This window comes from Trypanosoma melophagium (assembly GCF_022059095.1).
Source record: "Trypanosoma melophagium isolate St. Kilda chromosome Unknown ctg39segment0, whole genome shotgun sequence".
NCBI lineage: Eukaryota > Euglenozoa > Kinetoplastea > Trypanosomatida > Trypanosomatidae > Trypanosoma > Trypanosoma melophagium.
In genome coordinates this window covers 37,419-54,848 of record NW_027125177.1, presented here as the reverse complement: position 1 = coordinate 54,848, position 17,430 = coordinate 37,419, and the positions used below count along the sequence as shown (strand labels likewise).

The window sequence follows — 17,430 nt, the reverse complement described above, 5'->3', positions numbered from 1 at the left end:
GTGCCAGAAACAGCACCTTGGTGTCCACGTCACACCGAACCCCATCAACAGGGCTGAGGTGATACGCTGCGCTCCACCTTCCGCAACGAGGAGAACACCGTGACTGCGGTGCCCGCCGCAGCCCCCTTCGTCAGCACAAACAGACGCACGTTCCGCACTTCCAGTGATGTTCTGCTTTTCAACAGGCTCCACTGGTGGGGCCGGGGCGCTGCCGCCGGCAAACATCAGGTCCAGCTGCACCTCCAACACGTGCATCGGTACAGCCGCAATCATCGCAAACAAAAACGCGTACGCATCGTACGACTCCTGGAACGACACCGGCACACACACCATCGGCGTGAACATACTACACCACATTGAGAAGGCAGCTTAAATCCGGTACAAAGACCTATTCTTGGGGTTTTTGCAAGGAGGCATGCGATTTAGCAAAACCCCACTGCAAAATAGAAAACTCACGGGTCGAACAATTCACGGGGTCATGTCCACTCATTCTTGCGCTACATGGTCTGTACAGCAAAAAAAAAACGAAAAAGAGAAACGCGCAAGAGAAGCATATACACACACAGTGAGCAAAAGACGACTACCCACGAGAAAATGCACCAACGACACGAGCACACCACAACAGAGCAGCAGCAACACCACCCACAAACCCCCAATAGAAAGGAGATTCACTGGTAGAGAGAATAGGGATGCCACTCCGCACCGGAGATTATTTCCCACACAACAATTAACATCAGCGTGCACACACACACCCATAAAAACAAAAAGAAAACCGTATCCCTTCTAAACACACCAAACCTTGAAAAAGGTTACTGTCGGAATGGAAAATCACCTAGTACAATCAACAGCCCTTTCTACACTGCTACATGACGACACGGGCTCCCATATAGTACCAGTTAAGGAAAAAACACACCTCAAATGGCATTGCTTTATGCCGTACTCAAAGATCACATACATCGAATGCCCTCTCCGATAGATCCAGGTAAAAACAAACAATATATAAAGTGTGGACATTGTTGTCACCTGTCCAGAGGGAGGAAAAACGAAAACAGAAGCATATGCATATACACGGGTACTGTAGAGGTAACTATTGGTTCACCATGACTTGAATACATCTGACGCCGAGCACATGACGTTACTGCGTCACAATGCCATGGCGTGGCGTGGGACCATTGTCGTTTTACTAAGAAGAAAAGAAGAGGAAAGGAAGAACGTGTTTGCACAAGTGGTACTGCATGTCAAACTGAGAAACAACGTTTGCCGATAAGGCCAGTACATCAGCACATCATTAACGGGGAAATACTAAAGATATTTCTCGCTTTCTGTGGCTTGTACTTTAGCTCTCGGGGTTGGAAAGAACGCTCCCACACCCTTCCACGCCGAAGACACTCAATAATTCTTAATGGAGCCTCAAGCGATTCCGGACATCGAACCCTGGCCTTTTCAATCAAATTATTATTCAATCCAGGTGTTCGGACCGTTGAACCTTATTGGAGGTATTTCAAAATAAACTTAATGGTAATAAAATAAAAAGTATCTCAATGGCATTAGCACTTTCAGTTTTAACAAGTGCGCCACAAAAGTAAATTTAATGGTTCCAAAAACAAAATATAAAAAGGGTACCCAAAATTAAACACTTAATGGTAATACAACAAAAGGTATTTCAATGGCTGCTGCACTTTTTATTCTTATATATAAAGGGCGCCAAGAAAAAACTTCAGTGGGAAAAAAAAAACCAAAAAAACATAACACTCTCTGTGAAAAACAAAGAAAAAATGAGAGTGTTGAGATGTAAAATAATTTTTTTTGTTTTGCGGGATCTTCGCTGCTCTAATGCTATTCTCGCCCGCGGGATGGTTTATAGCCTACGCACACCCGGGCTGTGATTGAAAAACAAAAATTTGAAAGTAATATTGGTTTGTTTATTATTTTATATGTTCATTTATTTATCTATTTTCCTGAAAATAATCAAAATAAAACCTTTTCGAAAGTAAAAACGTTTAAAAATAAAATCTATTGACCAACGAGATATAAAAATATGTTTAAAACTTCTTTTTTGGTTGCGGGTGGGTGGGTTTTTAAAACTCTCTTTCGAGTTCGGAGCGCGTTGTACAACTCTTTGTGAGGAGGTATTGGTGTGCAACCTTAAGTAATTGCATTGAAAGAGAAAAAGATAAATAGGAAAAGAAGAGATGTTTTCAAAGTATTCAAGCATTACAAAAGAGTCAAATTGTTATGCACACAGCTCTACGTCTCCTCCAACATGTTTCCGTTTACTCTACCACTGTATGTCCAATCTCTCTCTTTCTCTTCGAGAAGTTTCTTATACGACACGCTGGTGCTCTTTGCACGTTGCAAGCACGGCTTCTGACACTGCTCACAATCACAGCATTGGCGTGATAACCATGAGGACAACAGCTGCCAAGGCGATGGGAGCAACAGTGGCACAACCATCACCGCCAACGTTGTTATTACCACCACCACCACCGTTCGCACCACCAGAAGGGGTGTCGGATGACCGGATGGATCGTTCACTGTAAGCCGACTGCTGCCGTTGAAGGCAATAGTGCACACTTCGGTGTACTGGGGGCATGTGATTGTTTTAAAGCTCAGTGAAGCAGAAGTCTCCACTGTTATTTTTTTGCCTTCAGGACAGTCGTGCCACCGGTCGTTGCCCTTGTACTTCACCTGCACTTTACGATGGCTCTCATCACACGACACCAGTGCACACACACCGCTCATTTTTAGTGGTACAACACCCTCCTTTATATCGTAATCATCCGTACTTAAGCACATCGAGTTCTCTCCAGTCAAGAAGTCAGGAAACCCACTGTTCCCCAACTCAGTGCAGGCAGAAGAGCGAAAATGTCCACTGGAGTTCACTTCAACAGGTGAAAGGAGGATGGGACAAGGGCTCTTTGGGTCTGTATTTATATCCGGAGTATCATCGCACTTAGAAAGTGCGAAGTGATCAGTGGAACAGTACACCCTCTTCCCAGTGCAGAACGCATTCGGGTAATTTGATACGCTTTCGTCTTTGAGGCAACTCCCTTCAATGAAACCACATCCCGCCTTATGGCCCCAACTCATCGGCTCCTCCATTCCCCAGTTGGCAGAATAAAATTTCATGTCGTGGAAAGTTGCCATCGTCAAAGCTGTGTAGTAGCCACCAGCGACCGCATTTGCAGAGTTCATCAACTCGTCCTTTGCATTGCGCCAGGACCACAGGGATGCCACATGTTTCAACGAGCTTTTATAGTCCAGTTCCATGCCCTTAAGATTATCGCAGCCGTAGTGTTCCCGTGCCTTTTTCTTTGTCATCTCCGAGCTCACAACCTCTCGTTGCACACCACGCACAGTGATGGTGGAGGTCATTTTGAGTTTTTTCATCAGCTCGTATTCGAACCCAAGTGCGTGTCCAATATGGTGCGCAGCATGGCGGACGCTGAGTCGCGGACTTACTGACGGATATGGAACAAAGTTCAGGAGACCAGCAATCGGACGACCAGAGGACAAACTAGCACAGTAAGCACCAAGCGGACCTCCAGGCCTCGCGGCCACGTACAGTACCATGTCAGCATTGGGAACACCTTTCGTTCTGTGGGTCTCAGGAACAGTGAGAAGGCTGCAAGCACCGCTTTCAAATGGAGGGATAACCAACGGCTCACTCTCGCGGTCAACGAGCAGACGATCGGCGTGCAGTTTGACTGCAGTTGGAATGATTTTCTCCATCAGGTTGGTTTTCCTATCTTTATTCAGGATAGTTTTCTTATCGCAGATCCACACATAACCACTGAAATCTGTTACATGGTCACCCTCATTGACGCAGTACTTCGTACCATCCTCCAAGTCCTTCATTGACGTCACGATGCGGATCAGCTTCCGCTTAGATGTGGCGACGGTGTACGCCTGCACGCCACTCTGTCCCTTGCGGGGCACCTCCCGCACAACACCAGCCGAGTGTCTGCCGGTCTTGTTGATCATCTCTTCGAACACAAACCGCTGCTTGACGTCATCCCACGCCACACACACACTGGCGCAGCACAGAAGCAGCAGTATGAGAAGCAGTGGTCGGCGCCGCAGAAGCAGCAAGGGACGCGTTGCCTTACTCATAACCTGCAAGTTATTGTGATCGGTGTAAAATAGAGTTGCGTAAAACAGTCTATAGAAGTTGGCGCAAATAAAGAAAGAAAGAGAAGGTGAAATTATATTATCTTCCGAAGTAGTCGTAGTACGGCAATGCACTACAAAGCAATTTAAACTAAAACTACAATAAACATATATATAAATATATACATATACGGATATGTCTTGGGTGCTCAGAACACCACAACTTCACCGCAGGCGACAGAGCGAATAACGGGATGGGTCACAGTTTCTCCCATTTGCCTACACTATTTTCTCCACCATCCATCTCATAACTGCAGGCCACGCACGCAACGCCCAAAAGATTGCACCACGTCGCATCCACACCACCGTGCCATACGTGCAGGCACTCCAGGAAATCATTCAACACGAGCATAAAGGGTCAGGCATAGAAGAATTTCACTGTATACGGCGTCGAGGATCAGCGACAGTCTCCCCAACAGCTGGTGGAATGAGAGTGCCAGAAACAGCACCTTGGTGTCCACGTCACACCGAACCCCATCAACAGGGCTGAGGTGATACGCTGCGCTCCACCTTCCGCAACGAGGAGAACACCGTGACTGCGGTGCCCGCCGCAGCCCCCTTCGTCAGCACAAACAGACGCACGTTCCGCACTTCCAGTGATGTTCTGCTTTTCAACAGGCTCCACTGGTGGGGCCGGGGCGCTGCCGCCGGCAAACATCAGGTCCAGCTGCACCTCCAACACGTGCATCGGTACAGCCGCAATCATCGCAAACAAAAAACGCGTACGCATCGTACGACTCCTGGAACGACACCGGCACACACACCATCGGCGTGAACATACTACACCACATTGAGAAGGCAGCTTAAATCCGGTACAAAGACCTATTCTTGGGGTTTTTGCAAGGAGGCATGCGATTTAGCAAAACCCCACTGCAAAATAGAAAACTCACGGGTCGAACAATTCACGGGGTCATGTCCACTCATTCTTGCGCTACATGGTCTGTACAGCAAAAAAAAAACGAAAAAGAGAAACGCGCAAGAGAAGCATATACACACACAGTGAGCAAAAGACGACTACCCACGAGAAAATGCACCAACGACACGAGCACACCACAACAGAGCAACAGCAACACCACCCACAAACCCCCAATAGAAAGGAGATTCACTGGTAGAGAGAATAGGGATGCCACTCCGCACCGGAGATTATTTCCCACACAACAATTAACATCAGCGTGCACACACACACCCATAAAAACAAAAGAAAACCGTATCCCTTCTAAACACACCAAACCTTGAAAAAGGTTACTGTCGGAATGGAAAATCACCTAGTACAATCAACAGCCCTTTCTACACTGCTACATGACGACACGGGCTCCCATATAGTACCAGTTAAGGAAAAAACACACCTCAAATGGCATTGCTTTATGCCGTACTCAAAGATCACATACATCGAATGCCCTCTCCGATAGATCCAGGTAAAAACAAACAATATATAAAGTGTGGACATTGTTGTCACCTGTCCAGAGGGAGGAAAAACGAAAACAGAAGCATATGCATATACACGGGTACTGTAGAGGTAACTATTGGTTCACCATTACTTGAATACATTTGACGCCGAGCACATGACGTCACTGCGTCACAATGCCATGGCGTGGCGTGGGACCATTGTCGTTTTACTAAGAAGAAAAGAAGAGGAAAGGAAGAACGTGTTTGCACAAGTGGTACTGCATGTCAAACTGAGAAACAACGTTTGCCGATAAGGCCAGTACATCAGCACATCATTAACGGGGAAATACTAAAGATATTTCTCGCTTTCTGTGGCTTGTACTTTAGCTCTCGGGGTTGGAAAGAACGCTCCCACACCCTTCCACGCCGAAGACACTCAATAATTCTTAATGGAGCCTCAAGCGATTCCGGACATCGAACCCTGGCCTTTTCAATCAAATTATTATTCAATCCAGGTGTTCGGACCGTTGAACCTTATTGGAGGTATTTCAAAATAAACTTAATGGTAATAAAATAAAAAGTATCTCAATGGCATTAGCACTTTCAGTTTTAACAAGTGCGCCACAAAAGTAAATTTAATGGTTCCAAAAACAAAATATAAAAAGGGTACCCAAAATTAAACACTTAATGGTAATACAACAAAAGGTATTTCAATGGCTGCTGCACTTTTTATTCTTATATATAAAGGGCGCCAAGAAAAACTTCAGTGGGAAAAAAAAAACAAAAAACATAACACTCTCTGTGAAAAACAAAGAAAAAATGAGAGTGTTGAGATGTAAAATAATTTTTTTTGTTTTGCGGGATCTTCGCTGCTCTAATGCTATTCTCGCCCGCGGGATGGTTTATAGCCTACGCACACCCGGGCTGTGATTGAAAAACAAAAATTTGAAAGTAATATTGGTTTGTTTATTATTTTATATGTTCATTTATTTATCTATTTTCCTGAAAATAATCAAAATAAAACCTTTTCGAAAGTAAAAACGTTTAAAAATAAAATCTATTGACCAACGAGATATAAAAATATGTTTAAAACTTCTTTTTTGGTTGCGGGTGGGTGGGTTTTTAAAAACTCTCTTTCGAGTTCGGAGCGCGTTGTACAACTCTTTGTGAGGAGGTATTGGTGTGCAACCTTAAGTAATTGCATTGAAAGAGAAAAAGATAAATAGGAAAAGAAGAGATGTTTTCAAAGTATTCAAGCATTACAAAAGAGTCAAATTGTTATGCACACAGCTCTACGTCTCCTCCAACATGTTTCCGTTTACTCTACCACTGTATGTCCAATCTCTCTCTTTCTCTTCGAGAAGTTTCTTATACGACACGCTGGTGCTCTTTGCACGTTGCAAGCACGGCTTCTGACACTGCTCACAATCACAGCATTGGCGTGATAACCATGAGGACAACAGCTGCCAAGGCGATGGGAGCAACAGTGGCACAACCATCACCGCCAACGTTGTTATTACCACCACCACCACCGTTCGCACCACCAGAAGGGGGTGTCGGATGACCGGATGGATCGTTCACTGTAAGCCGACTGCTGCCGTTGAAGGCAATAGTGCACACTTCGGTGTACTGGGGGCATGTGATTGTTTTAAAGCTCAGTGAAGCAGAAGTCTCCACTGTTATTTTTTTGCCTTCAGGACAGTCGTGCCACCGGTCGTTGCCCTTGTACTTCACCTGCACTTTACGATGGCTCTCATCACACGACACCAGTGCACACACACCGCTCATTTTTAGTGGTACAACACCCTCCTTTATATCGTAATCATCCGTACTTAAGCACATCGAGTTCTCTCCAGTCAAGAAGTCAGGAAACCCACTGTTCCCCAACTCAGTGCAGGCAGAAGAGCGAAAATGTCCACTGGAGTTCACTTCAACAGGTGAAAGGAGGATGGGACAAGGGCTCTTTGGGTCTGTATTTATATCCGGAGTATCATCGCACTTAGAAAGTGCGAAGTGATCAGTGGAACAGTACACCCTCTTCCCAGTGCAGAACGCATTCGGGTAATTTGATACGCTTTCGTCTTTGAGGCAACTCCCTTCAATGAAACCACATCCCGCCTTATGGCCCCAACTCATCGGCTCCTCCATTCCCCAGTTGGCAGAATAAAATTTCATGTCGTGGAAAGTTGCCATCGTCAAAGCTGTGTAGTAGCCACCAGCGACCGCATTTGCAGAGTTCATCAACTCGTCCTTTGCATTGCGCCAGGACCACAGGGATGCCACATGTTTCAACGAGCTTTTATAGTCCAGTTCCATGCCCTTAAGATTATCGCAGCCGTAGTGTTCCCGTGCCTTTTTCTTTGTCATCTCCGAGCTCACAACCTCTCGTTGCACACCACGCACAGTGATGGTGGAGGTCATTTTGAGTTTTTTCATCAGCTCGTATTCGAACCCAAGTGCGTGTCCAATATGGTGCGCAGCATGGCGGACGCTGAGTCGCGGACTTACTGACGGATATGGAACAAAGTTCAGGAGACCAGCAATCGGACGACCAGAGGACAAACTAGCACAGTAAGCACCAAGCGGACCTCCAGGCCTCGCGGCCACGTACAGTACCATGTCAGCATTGGGAACACCTTTCGTTCTGTGGGTCTCAGGAACAGTGAGAAGGCTGCAAGCACCGCTTTCAAATGGAGGGATAACCAACGGCTCACTCTCGCGGTCAACGAGCAGACGATCGGCGTGCAGTTTGACTGCAGTTGGAATGATTTTCTCCATCAGGTTGGTTTTCCTATCTTTATTCAGGATAGTTTTCTTATCGCAGATCCACACATAACCACTGAAATCTGTTACATGGTCACCCTCATTGACGCAGTACTTCGTACCATCCTCCAAGTCCTTCATTGACGTCACGATGCGGATCAGCTTCCGCTTAGATGTGGCGACGGTGTACGCCTGCACGCCACTCTGTCCCTTGCGGGGCACCTCCCGCACAACACCAGCCGAGTGTCTGCCGGTCTTGTTGATCATCTCTTCGAACACAAACCGCTGCTTGACGTCATCCCACGCCACACACACACTGGCGCAGCACAGAAGCAGCAGTATGAGAAGCAGTGGTCGGCGCCGCAGAAGCAGCAAGGGACGCGTTGCCTTACTCATAACCTGCAAGTTATTGTGATCGGTGTAAAATAGAGTTGCGTAAAACAGTCTATAGAAGTTGGCGCAAATAAAGAAAGAAAGAGAAGGTGAAATTATATTATCTTCCGAAGTAGTCGTAGTACGGCAATGCACTACAAAGCAATTTAAACTAAAACTACAATAAACATATATATAAATATATACATATACGGATATGTCTTGGGTGCTCAGAACACCACAACTTCACCGCAGGCGACAGAGCGAATAACGGGATGGGTCACAGTTTCTCCCATTTGCCTACACTATTTTCTCCACCATCCATCTCATAACTGCAGGCCACGCACGCAACGCCCAAAAGATTGCACCACGTCGCATCCACACCACCGTGCCATACGTGCAGGCACTCCAGGAAATCATTCAACACGAGCATAAAGGGTCAGGCATAGAAGAATTTCACTGTATACGGCGTCGAGGATCAGCGACAGTCTCCCCAACAGCTGGTGGAATGAGAGTGCCAGAAACAGCACCTTGGTGTCCACGTCACACCGAACCCCATCAACAGGGCTGAGGTGATACGCTGCGCTCCACCTTCCGCAACGAGGAGAACACCGTGACTGCGGTGCCCGCCGCAGCCCCCTTCGTCAGCACAAACAGACGCACGTTCCGCACTTCCAGTGATGTTCTGCTTTTCAACAGGCTCCACTGGTGGGGCCGGGGCGCTGCCGCCGGCAAACATCAGGTCCAGCTGCACCTCCAACACGTGCATCGGTACAGCCGCAATCATCGCAAACAAAAACGCGTACGCATCGTACGACTCCTGGAACGACACCGGCACACACACCATCGGCGTGAACATACTACACCACATTGAGAAGGCAGCTTAAATCCGGTACAAAGACCTATTCTTGGGGTTTTTGCAAGGAGGCATGCGATTTAGCAAAACCCCACTGCAAAATAGAAAACTCACGGGTCGAACAATTCACGGGGTCATGTCCACTCATTCTTGCGCTACATGGTCTGTACAGCAAAAAAAAACGAAAAAGAGAAACGCGCAAGAGAAGCATATACACACACAGTGAGCAAAAGACGACTACCCACGAGAAAATGCACCAACGACACGAGCACACCACAACAGAGCAGCAGCAACACCACCCACAAACCCCCAATAGAAAGGAGATTCACTGGTAGAGAGAATAGGGATGCCACTCCGCACCGGAGATTATTTCCCACACAACAATTAACATCAGCGTGCACACACACACCCATAAAAACAAAAGAAAACCGTATCCCTTCTAAACACACCAAACCTTGAAAAAGGTTACTGTCGGAATGGAAAATCACCTAGTACAATCAACAGCCCTTTCTACACTGCTACATGACGACACGGGCTCCCATATAGTACCAGTTAAGGAAAAAACACACCTCAAATGGCATTGCTTTATGCCGTACTCAAAGATCACATACATCGAATGCCCTCTCCGATAGATCCAGGTAAAAACAAACAATATATAAAGTGTGGACATTGTTGTCACCTGTCCAGAGGGAGGAAAAACGAAAACAGAAGCATATGCATATACACGGGTACTGTAGAGGTAACTATTGGTTCACCATGACTTGAATACATTTGACGCCGAGCACATGACGTTACTGCGTCACAATGCCATGGCGTGGCGTGGGACCATTGTCGTTTTACTAAGAAGAAAAGAAGAGGAAAGGAAGAACGTGTTTGCACAAGTGGTACTGCATGTCAAACTGAGAAACAACGTTTGCCGATAAGGCCAGTACATCAGCACATCATTAACGGGGAAATACTAAAGATATTTCTCGCTTTCTGTGGCTTGTACTTTAGCTCTCGGGGTTGGAAAGAACGCTCCCACACCCTTCCACGCCGAAGACACTCAATAATTCTTAATGGAGCCTCAAGCGATTCCGGACATCGAACCCTGGCCTTTTCAATCAAATTATTATTCAATCCAGGTGTTCGGACCGTTGAACCTTATTGGAGGTATTTCAAAATAAACTTAATGGTAATAAAATAAAAAGTATCTCAATGGCATTAGCACTTTCAGTTTTAACAAGTGCGCCACAAAAGTAAATTTAATGGTTCCAAAAACAAAATATAAAAAGGGTACCCAAAATTAAACACTTAATGGTAATACAACAAAAGGTATTTCAATGGCTGCTGCACTTTTTATTCTTATATATAAAGGGCGCCAAGAAAAACTTCAGTGGGAAAAAAAAGAAACAAAAAACATAACACTCTCTGTGAAAAACAAAGAAAAAATGAGAGTGTTGAGATGTAAAATAATTTTTTTTGTTTTGCGGGATCTTCGCTGCTCTAATGCTATTCTCGCCCGCGGGATGGTTTATAGCCTACGCACACCCGGGCTGTGATTGAAAAACAAAAATTTGAAAGTAATATTGGTTTGTTTATTATTTTATATGTTCATTTATTTATCTATTTTCCTGAAAATAATCAAAATAAAACCTTTTCGAAAGTAAAAACGTTTAAAAATAAAATCTATTGACCAACGAGATATAAAAATATGTTTAAAACTTCTTTTTGGTTGCGGGTGGGTGGGTTTTTAAAAACTCTCTTTCGAGTTCGGAGCGCGTTGTACAACTCTTTGTGAGGAGGTATTGGTGTGCAACCTTAAGTAATTGCATTGAAAGAGAAAAAGATAAATAGGAAAAGAAGAGATGTTTTCAAAGTATTCAAGCATTACAAAAGAGTCAAATTGTTATGCACACAGCTCTACGTCTCCTCCAACATGTTTCCGTTTACTCTACCACTGTATGTCCAATCTCTCTCTTTCTCTTCGAGAAGTTTCTTATACGACACGCTGGTGCTCTTTGCACGTTGCAAGCACGGCTTCTGACACTGCTCACAATCACAGCATTGGCGTGATAACCATGAGGACAACAGCTGCCAAGGCGATGGGAGCAACAGTGGCACAACCATCACCGCCAACGTTGTTATTACCACCACCACCACCGTTCGCACCACCAGAAGGGGGTGTCGGATGACCGGATGGATCGTTCACTGTAAGCCGACTGCTGCCGTTGAAGGCAATAGTGCACACTTCGGTGTACTGGGGGCATGTGATTGTTTTAAAGCTCAGTGAAGCAGAAGTCTCCACTGTTATTTTTTTGCCTTCAGGACAGTCGTGCCACCGGTCGTTGCCCTTGTACTTCACCTGCACTTTACGATGGCTCTCATCACACGACACCAGTGCACACACACCGCTCATTTTTAGTGGTACAACACCCTCCTTTATATCGTAATCATCCGTACTTAAGCACATCGAGTTCTCTCCAGTCAAGAAGTCAGGAAACCCACTGTTCCCCAACTCAGTGCAGGCAGAAGAGCGAAAATGTCCACTGGAGTTCACTTCAACAGGTGAAAGGAGGATGGGACAAGGGCTCTTTGGGTCTGTATTTATATCCGAGTATCATCGCACTTAGAAAGTGCGAAGTGATCAGTGGAACAGTACACCCTCTTCCCAGTGCAGAACGCATTCGGGTAATTTGATACGCTTTCGTCTTTGAGGCAACTCCCTTCAATGAAACCACATCCCGCCTTATGGCCCCAACTCATCGGCTCCTCCATTCCCCAGTTGGCAGAATAAAATTTCATGTCGTGGAAAGTTGCCATCGTCAAAGCTGTGTAGTAGCCACCAGCGACCGCATTTGCAGAGTTCATCAACTCGTCCTTTGCATTGCGCCAGGACCACAGGGATGCCACATGTTTCAACGAGCTTTTATAGTCCAGTTCCATGCCCTTAAGATTATCGCAGCCGTAGTGTTCCCGTGCCTTTTTCTTTGTCATCTCCGAGCTCACAACCTCTCGTTGCACACCACGCACAGTGATGGTGGAGGTCATTTTGAGTTTTTTCATCAGCTCGTATTCGAACCCAAGTGCGTGTCCAATATGGTGCGCAGCATGGCGGACGCTGAGTCGCGGACTTACTGACGGATATGGAACAAAGTTCAGGAGACCAGCAATCGGACGACCAGAGGACAAACTAGCACAGTAAGCACCAAGCGGACCTCCAGGCCTCGCGGCCACGTACAGTACCATGTCAGCATTGGGAACACCTTTCGTTCTGTGGGTCTCAGGAACAGTGAGAAGGCTGCAAGCACCGCTTTCAAATGGAGGGATAACCAACGGCTCACTCTCGCGGTCAACGAGCAGACGATCGGCGTGCAGTTTGACTGCAGTTGGAATGATTTTCTCCATCAGGTTGGTTTTCCTATCTTTATTCAGGATAGTTTTCTTATCGCAGATCCACACATAACCACTGAAATCTGTTACACGGTCACCCTCATTGACGCAGTACTTCGTACCATCCTCCAAGTCCTTCATTGACGTCACGATGCGGATCAGCTTCCGCTTAGATGTGGCGACGGTGTACGCCTGCACGCCACTCTGTCCCTTGCGGGGCACCTCCCGCACAACACCAGCCGAGTGTCTGCCGGTCTTGTTGATCATCTCTTCGAACACAAACCGCTGCTTGACGTCATCCCACGCCACACACACACTGGCGCAGCACAGAAGCAGCAGTATGAGAAGCAGTGGTCGGCGCCGCAGAAGCAGCAAGGGACGCGTTGCCTTACTCATAACCTGCAAGTTATTGTGATCGGTGTAAAATAGAGTTGCGTAAAACAGTCTATAGAAGTTGGCGCAAATAAAGAAAGAAAGAGAAGGTGAAATTATATTATCTTCCGAAGTAGTCGTAGTACGGCAATGCACTACAAAGCAATTTAAACTAAAACTACAATAAACATATATATAAATATATACATATACGGATATGTCTTGGGTGCTCAGAACACCACAACTTCACCGCAGGCGACAGAGCGAATAACGGGATGGGTCACAGTTTCTCCCATTTGCCTACACTATTTTCTCCACCATCCATCTCATAACTGCAGGCCACGCACGCAACGCCCAAAAGATTGCACCACGTCGCATCCACACCACCGTGCCATACGTGCAGGCACTCCAGGAAATCATTCAACACGAGCATAAAGGGTCAGGCATAGAAGAATTTCACTGTATACGGCGTCGAGGATCAGCGACAGTCTCCCCAACAGCTGGTGGAATGAGAGTGCCAGAAACAGCACCTTGGTGTCCACGTCACACCGAACCCCATCAACAGGGCTGAGGTGATACGCTGCGCTCCACCTTCCGCAACGAGGAGAACACCGTGACTGCGGTGCCCGCCGCAGCCCCCTTCGTCAGCACAAACAGACGCACGTTCCGCACTTCCAGTGATGTTCTGCTTTTCAACAGGCTCCACTGGTGGGGCCGGGGCGCTGCCGCCGGCAAACATCAGGTCCAGCTGCACCTCCAACACGTGCATCGGTACAGCCGCAATCATCGCAAACAAAAACGCGTACGCATCGTACGACTCCTGGAACGACACCGGCACACACACCATCGGCGTGAACATACTACACCACATTGAGAAGGCAGCTTAAATCCGGTACAAAGACCTATTCTTGGGGTTTTTGCAAGGAGGCATGCGATTTAGCAAAACCCCACTGCAAAATAGAAAACTCACGGGTCGAACAATTCACGGGGTCATGTCCACTCATTCTTGCGCTACATGGTCTGTACAGCAAAAAAAAACGAAAAAGAGAAACGCGCAAGAGAAGCATATACACACACAGTGAGCAAAAGACGACTACCCACGAGAAAATGCACCAACGACACGAGCACACCACAACAGAGCAACAGCAACACCACCCACAAACCCCCAATAGAAAGGAGATTCACTGGTAGAGAGAATAGGGATGCCACTCCGCACCGGAGATTATTTCCCACACAACAATTAACATCAGCGTGCACACACACACCCATAAAAACAAAAGAAAACCGTATCCCTTCTAAACACACCAAACCTTGAAAAAGGTTACTGTCGGAATGGAAAATCACCTAGTACAATCAACAGCCCTTTCTACACTGCTACATGACGACACGGGCTCCCATATAGTACCAGTTAAGGAAAAAACACACCTCAAATGGCATTGCTTTATGCCGTACTCAAAGATCACATACATCGAATGCCCTCTCCGATAGATCCAGGTAAAAACAAACAATATATAAAGTGTGGACATTGTTGTCACCTGTCCAGAGGGAGGAAAAACGAAAACAGAAGCATATGCATATACACGGGTACTGTAGAGGTAACTATTGGTTCACCATGACTTGAATACATTTGACGCCGAGCACATGACGTTACTGCGTCACAATGCCATGGCGTGGCGTGGGACCATTGTCGTTTTACTAAGAAGAAAAGAAGAGGAAAGGAAGAACGTGTTTGCACAAGTGGTACTGCATGTCAAACTGAGAAACAACGTTTGCCGATAAGGCCAGTACATCAGCACATCATTAACGGGGAAATACTAAAGATATTTCTCGCTTTCTGTGGCTTGTACTTTAGCTCTCGGGGTTGGAAAGAACGCTCCCACACCCTTCCACGCCGAAGACACTCAATAATTCTTAATGGAGCCTCAAGCGATTCCGGACATCGAACCCTGGCCTTTTCAATCAAATTATTATTCAATCCAGGTGTTCGGACCGTTGAACCTTATTGGAGGTATTTCAAAATAAACTTAATGGTAATAAAATAAAAAGTATCTCAATGGCATTAGCACTTTCAGTTTTAACAAGTGCGCCACAAAAGTAAATTTAATGGTTCCAAAAACAAAATATAAAAAGGGTACCCAAAATTAAACACTTAATGGTAATACAACAAAAGGTATTTCAATGGCTGCTGCACTTTTTATTCTTATATATAAAGGGCGCCAAGAAAACTTCAGTGGGAAAAAAAGAAACAAAAAACATAACACTCTCTGTGAAAAACAAAGAAAAAATGAGAGTGTTGAGATGTAAAATAATTTTTTTGTTTTGCGGGATCTTCGCTGCTCTAATGCTATTCTCGCCCGCGGGATGGTTTATAGCCTACGCACACCCGGGCTGTGATTGAAAAACAAAAAATTTGAAAGTAATATTGGTTTGTTTATTATTTTATATGTTCATTTATTTATCTATTTTCCTGAAAATAATCAAAATAAAACCTTTTCGAAAGTAAAAACGTTTAAAAATAAAATCTATTGACCAACGAGATATAAAAATATGTTTAAAACTTCTTTTTGGTTGCGGGTGGGTGGGTTTTTAAAAACTCTCTTTCGAGTTCGGAGCGCGTTGTACAACTCTTTGTGAGGAGGTATTGGTGTGCAACCTTAAGTAATTGCATTGAAAGAGAAAAAGATAAATAGGAAAAGAAGAGATGTTTTCAAAGTATTCAAGCATTACAAAAGAGTCAAATTGTTATGCACACAGCTCTACGTCTCCTCCAACATGTTTCCGTTTACTCTACCACTGTATGTCCAATCTCTCTCTTTCTCTTCGAGAAGTTTCTTATACGACACGCTGGTGCTCTTTGCACGTTGCAAGCACGGCTTCTGACACTGCTCACAATCACAGCATTGGCGTGATAACCATGAGGACAACAGCTGCCAAGGCGATGGGAGCAACAGTGGCACAACCATCACCGCCAACGTTGTTATTACCACCACCACCACCGTTCGCACCACCAGAAGGGGGTGTCGGATGACCGGATGGATCGTTCACTGTAAGCCGACTGCTGCCGTTGAAGGCAATAGTGCACACTTCGGTGTACTGGGGGCATGTGATTGTTTTAAAGCTCAGTGAAGCAGAAGTCTCCACTGTTATTTTTTTGCCTTCAGGACAGTCGTGCCACCGGTCGTTGCCCTTGTACTTCACCTGCACTTTACGATGGCTCTCATCACACGACACCAGTGCACACACACCGCTCATTTTTAGTGGTACAACACCCTCCTTTATATCGTAATCATCCGTACTTAAGCACATCGAGTTCTCTCCAGTCAAGAAGTCAGGAAACCCACTGTTCCCCAACTCAGTGCAGGCAGAAGAGCGAAAATGTCCACTGGAGTTCACTTCAACAGGTGAAAGGAGGATGGGACAAGGGCTCTTTGGGTCTGTATTTATATCCGGAGTATCATCGCACTTAGAAAGTGCGAAGTGATCAGTGGAACAGTACACCCTCTTCCCAGTGCAGAACGCATTCGGGTAATTTGATACGCTTTCGTCTTTGAGGCAACTCCCTTCAATGAAACCACATCCCGCCTTATGGCCCCAACTCATCGGCTCCTCCATTCCCCAGTTGGCAGAATAAAATTTCATGTCGTGGAAAGTTGCCATCGTCAAAGCTGTGTAGTAGCCACCAGCGACCGCATTTGCAGAGTTCATCAACTCGTCCTTTGCATTGCGCCAGGACCACAGGGATGCCACATGTTTCAACGAGCTTTTATAGTCCAGTTCCATGCCCTTAAGATTATCGCAGCCGTAGTGTTCCCGTGCCTTTTTCTTTGTCATCTCCGAGCTCACAACCTCTCGTTGCACACCACGCACAGTGATGGTGGAGGTCATTTTGAGTTTTTTCATCAGCTCGTATTCGAACCCAAGTGCGTGTCCAATATGGTGCGCAGCATGGCGGACGCTGAGTCGCGGACTTACTGACGGATATGGAACAAAGTTCAGGAGACCAGCAATCGGACGACCAGAGGACAAACTAGCACAGTAAGCACCAAGCGGACCTCCAGGCCTCGCGGCCACGTACAGTACCATGTCAGCATTGGGAACACCTTTCGTTCTGTGGGTCTCAGGAACAGTGAGAAGGCTGC

General features: G+C 46.1%; 4 protein-coding genes across 4 annotated transcripts; all 4 read right to left on the bottom strand.

Moving 5' to 3' along the window:
* Positions 1 to 2,383: 2,383 nt before the first annotated feature.
* On the bottom strand, positions 2,384 to 2,593 carry LSM04_007091 (uncharacterized protein; the record flags this gene model as incomplete). The annotated part of the gene is made up of 1 exon (XM_067329432.1): positions 2,384 to 2,593. The coding sequence occupies one exon, from the start codon at positions 2,591 to 2,593 to the stop codon at positions 2,384 to 2,386; it is 210 nt and encodes a 69-aa protein (XP_067188153.1).
* A 4,391-nt stretch (positions 2,594 to 6,984) lies between these two features.
* LSM04_003849 (Peptidase M8) lies at positions 6,985 to 7,923 on the bottom strand (the record flags this gene model as incomplete). The annotated part of the gene is made up of 1 exon (XM_067329420.1): positions 6,985 to 7,923. One exon carries the CDS (start codon positions 7,921 to 7,923, stop codon positions 6,985 to 6,987), a length of 939 nt encoding a protein of 312 aa, XP_067188144.1.
* Positions 7,924 to 11,585: 3,662 nt separating this feature from the next.
* On the bottom strand, positions 11,586 to 11,999 carry LSM04_007849 (uncharacterized protein; the record flags this gene model as incomplete). The annotated part of the gene is made up of 2 exons (XM_067329409.1): positions 11,586 to 11,737; positions 11,939 to 11,999. The coding sequence occupies 2 exons, from the start codon at positions 11,997 to 11,999 to the stop codon at positions 11,586 to 11,588; spliced, it is 213 nt and encodes a 70-aa protein (XP_067188154.1).
* Positions 12,000 to 16,183: 4,184 nt separating this feature from the next.
* LSM04_002925 (Peptidase M8) lies at positions 16,184 to 17,122 on the bottom strand (the record flags this gene model as incomplete). The annotated part of the gene is made up of 1 exon (XM_067329398.1): positions 16,184 to 17,122. One exon carries the CDS (start codon positions 17,120 to 17,122, stop codon positions 16,184 to 16,186), a length of 939 nt encoding a protein of 312 aa, XP_067188141.1.
* Positions 17,123 to 17,430: the final 308 nt, after the last annotated feature.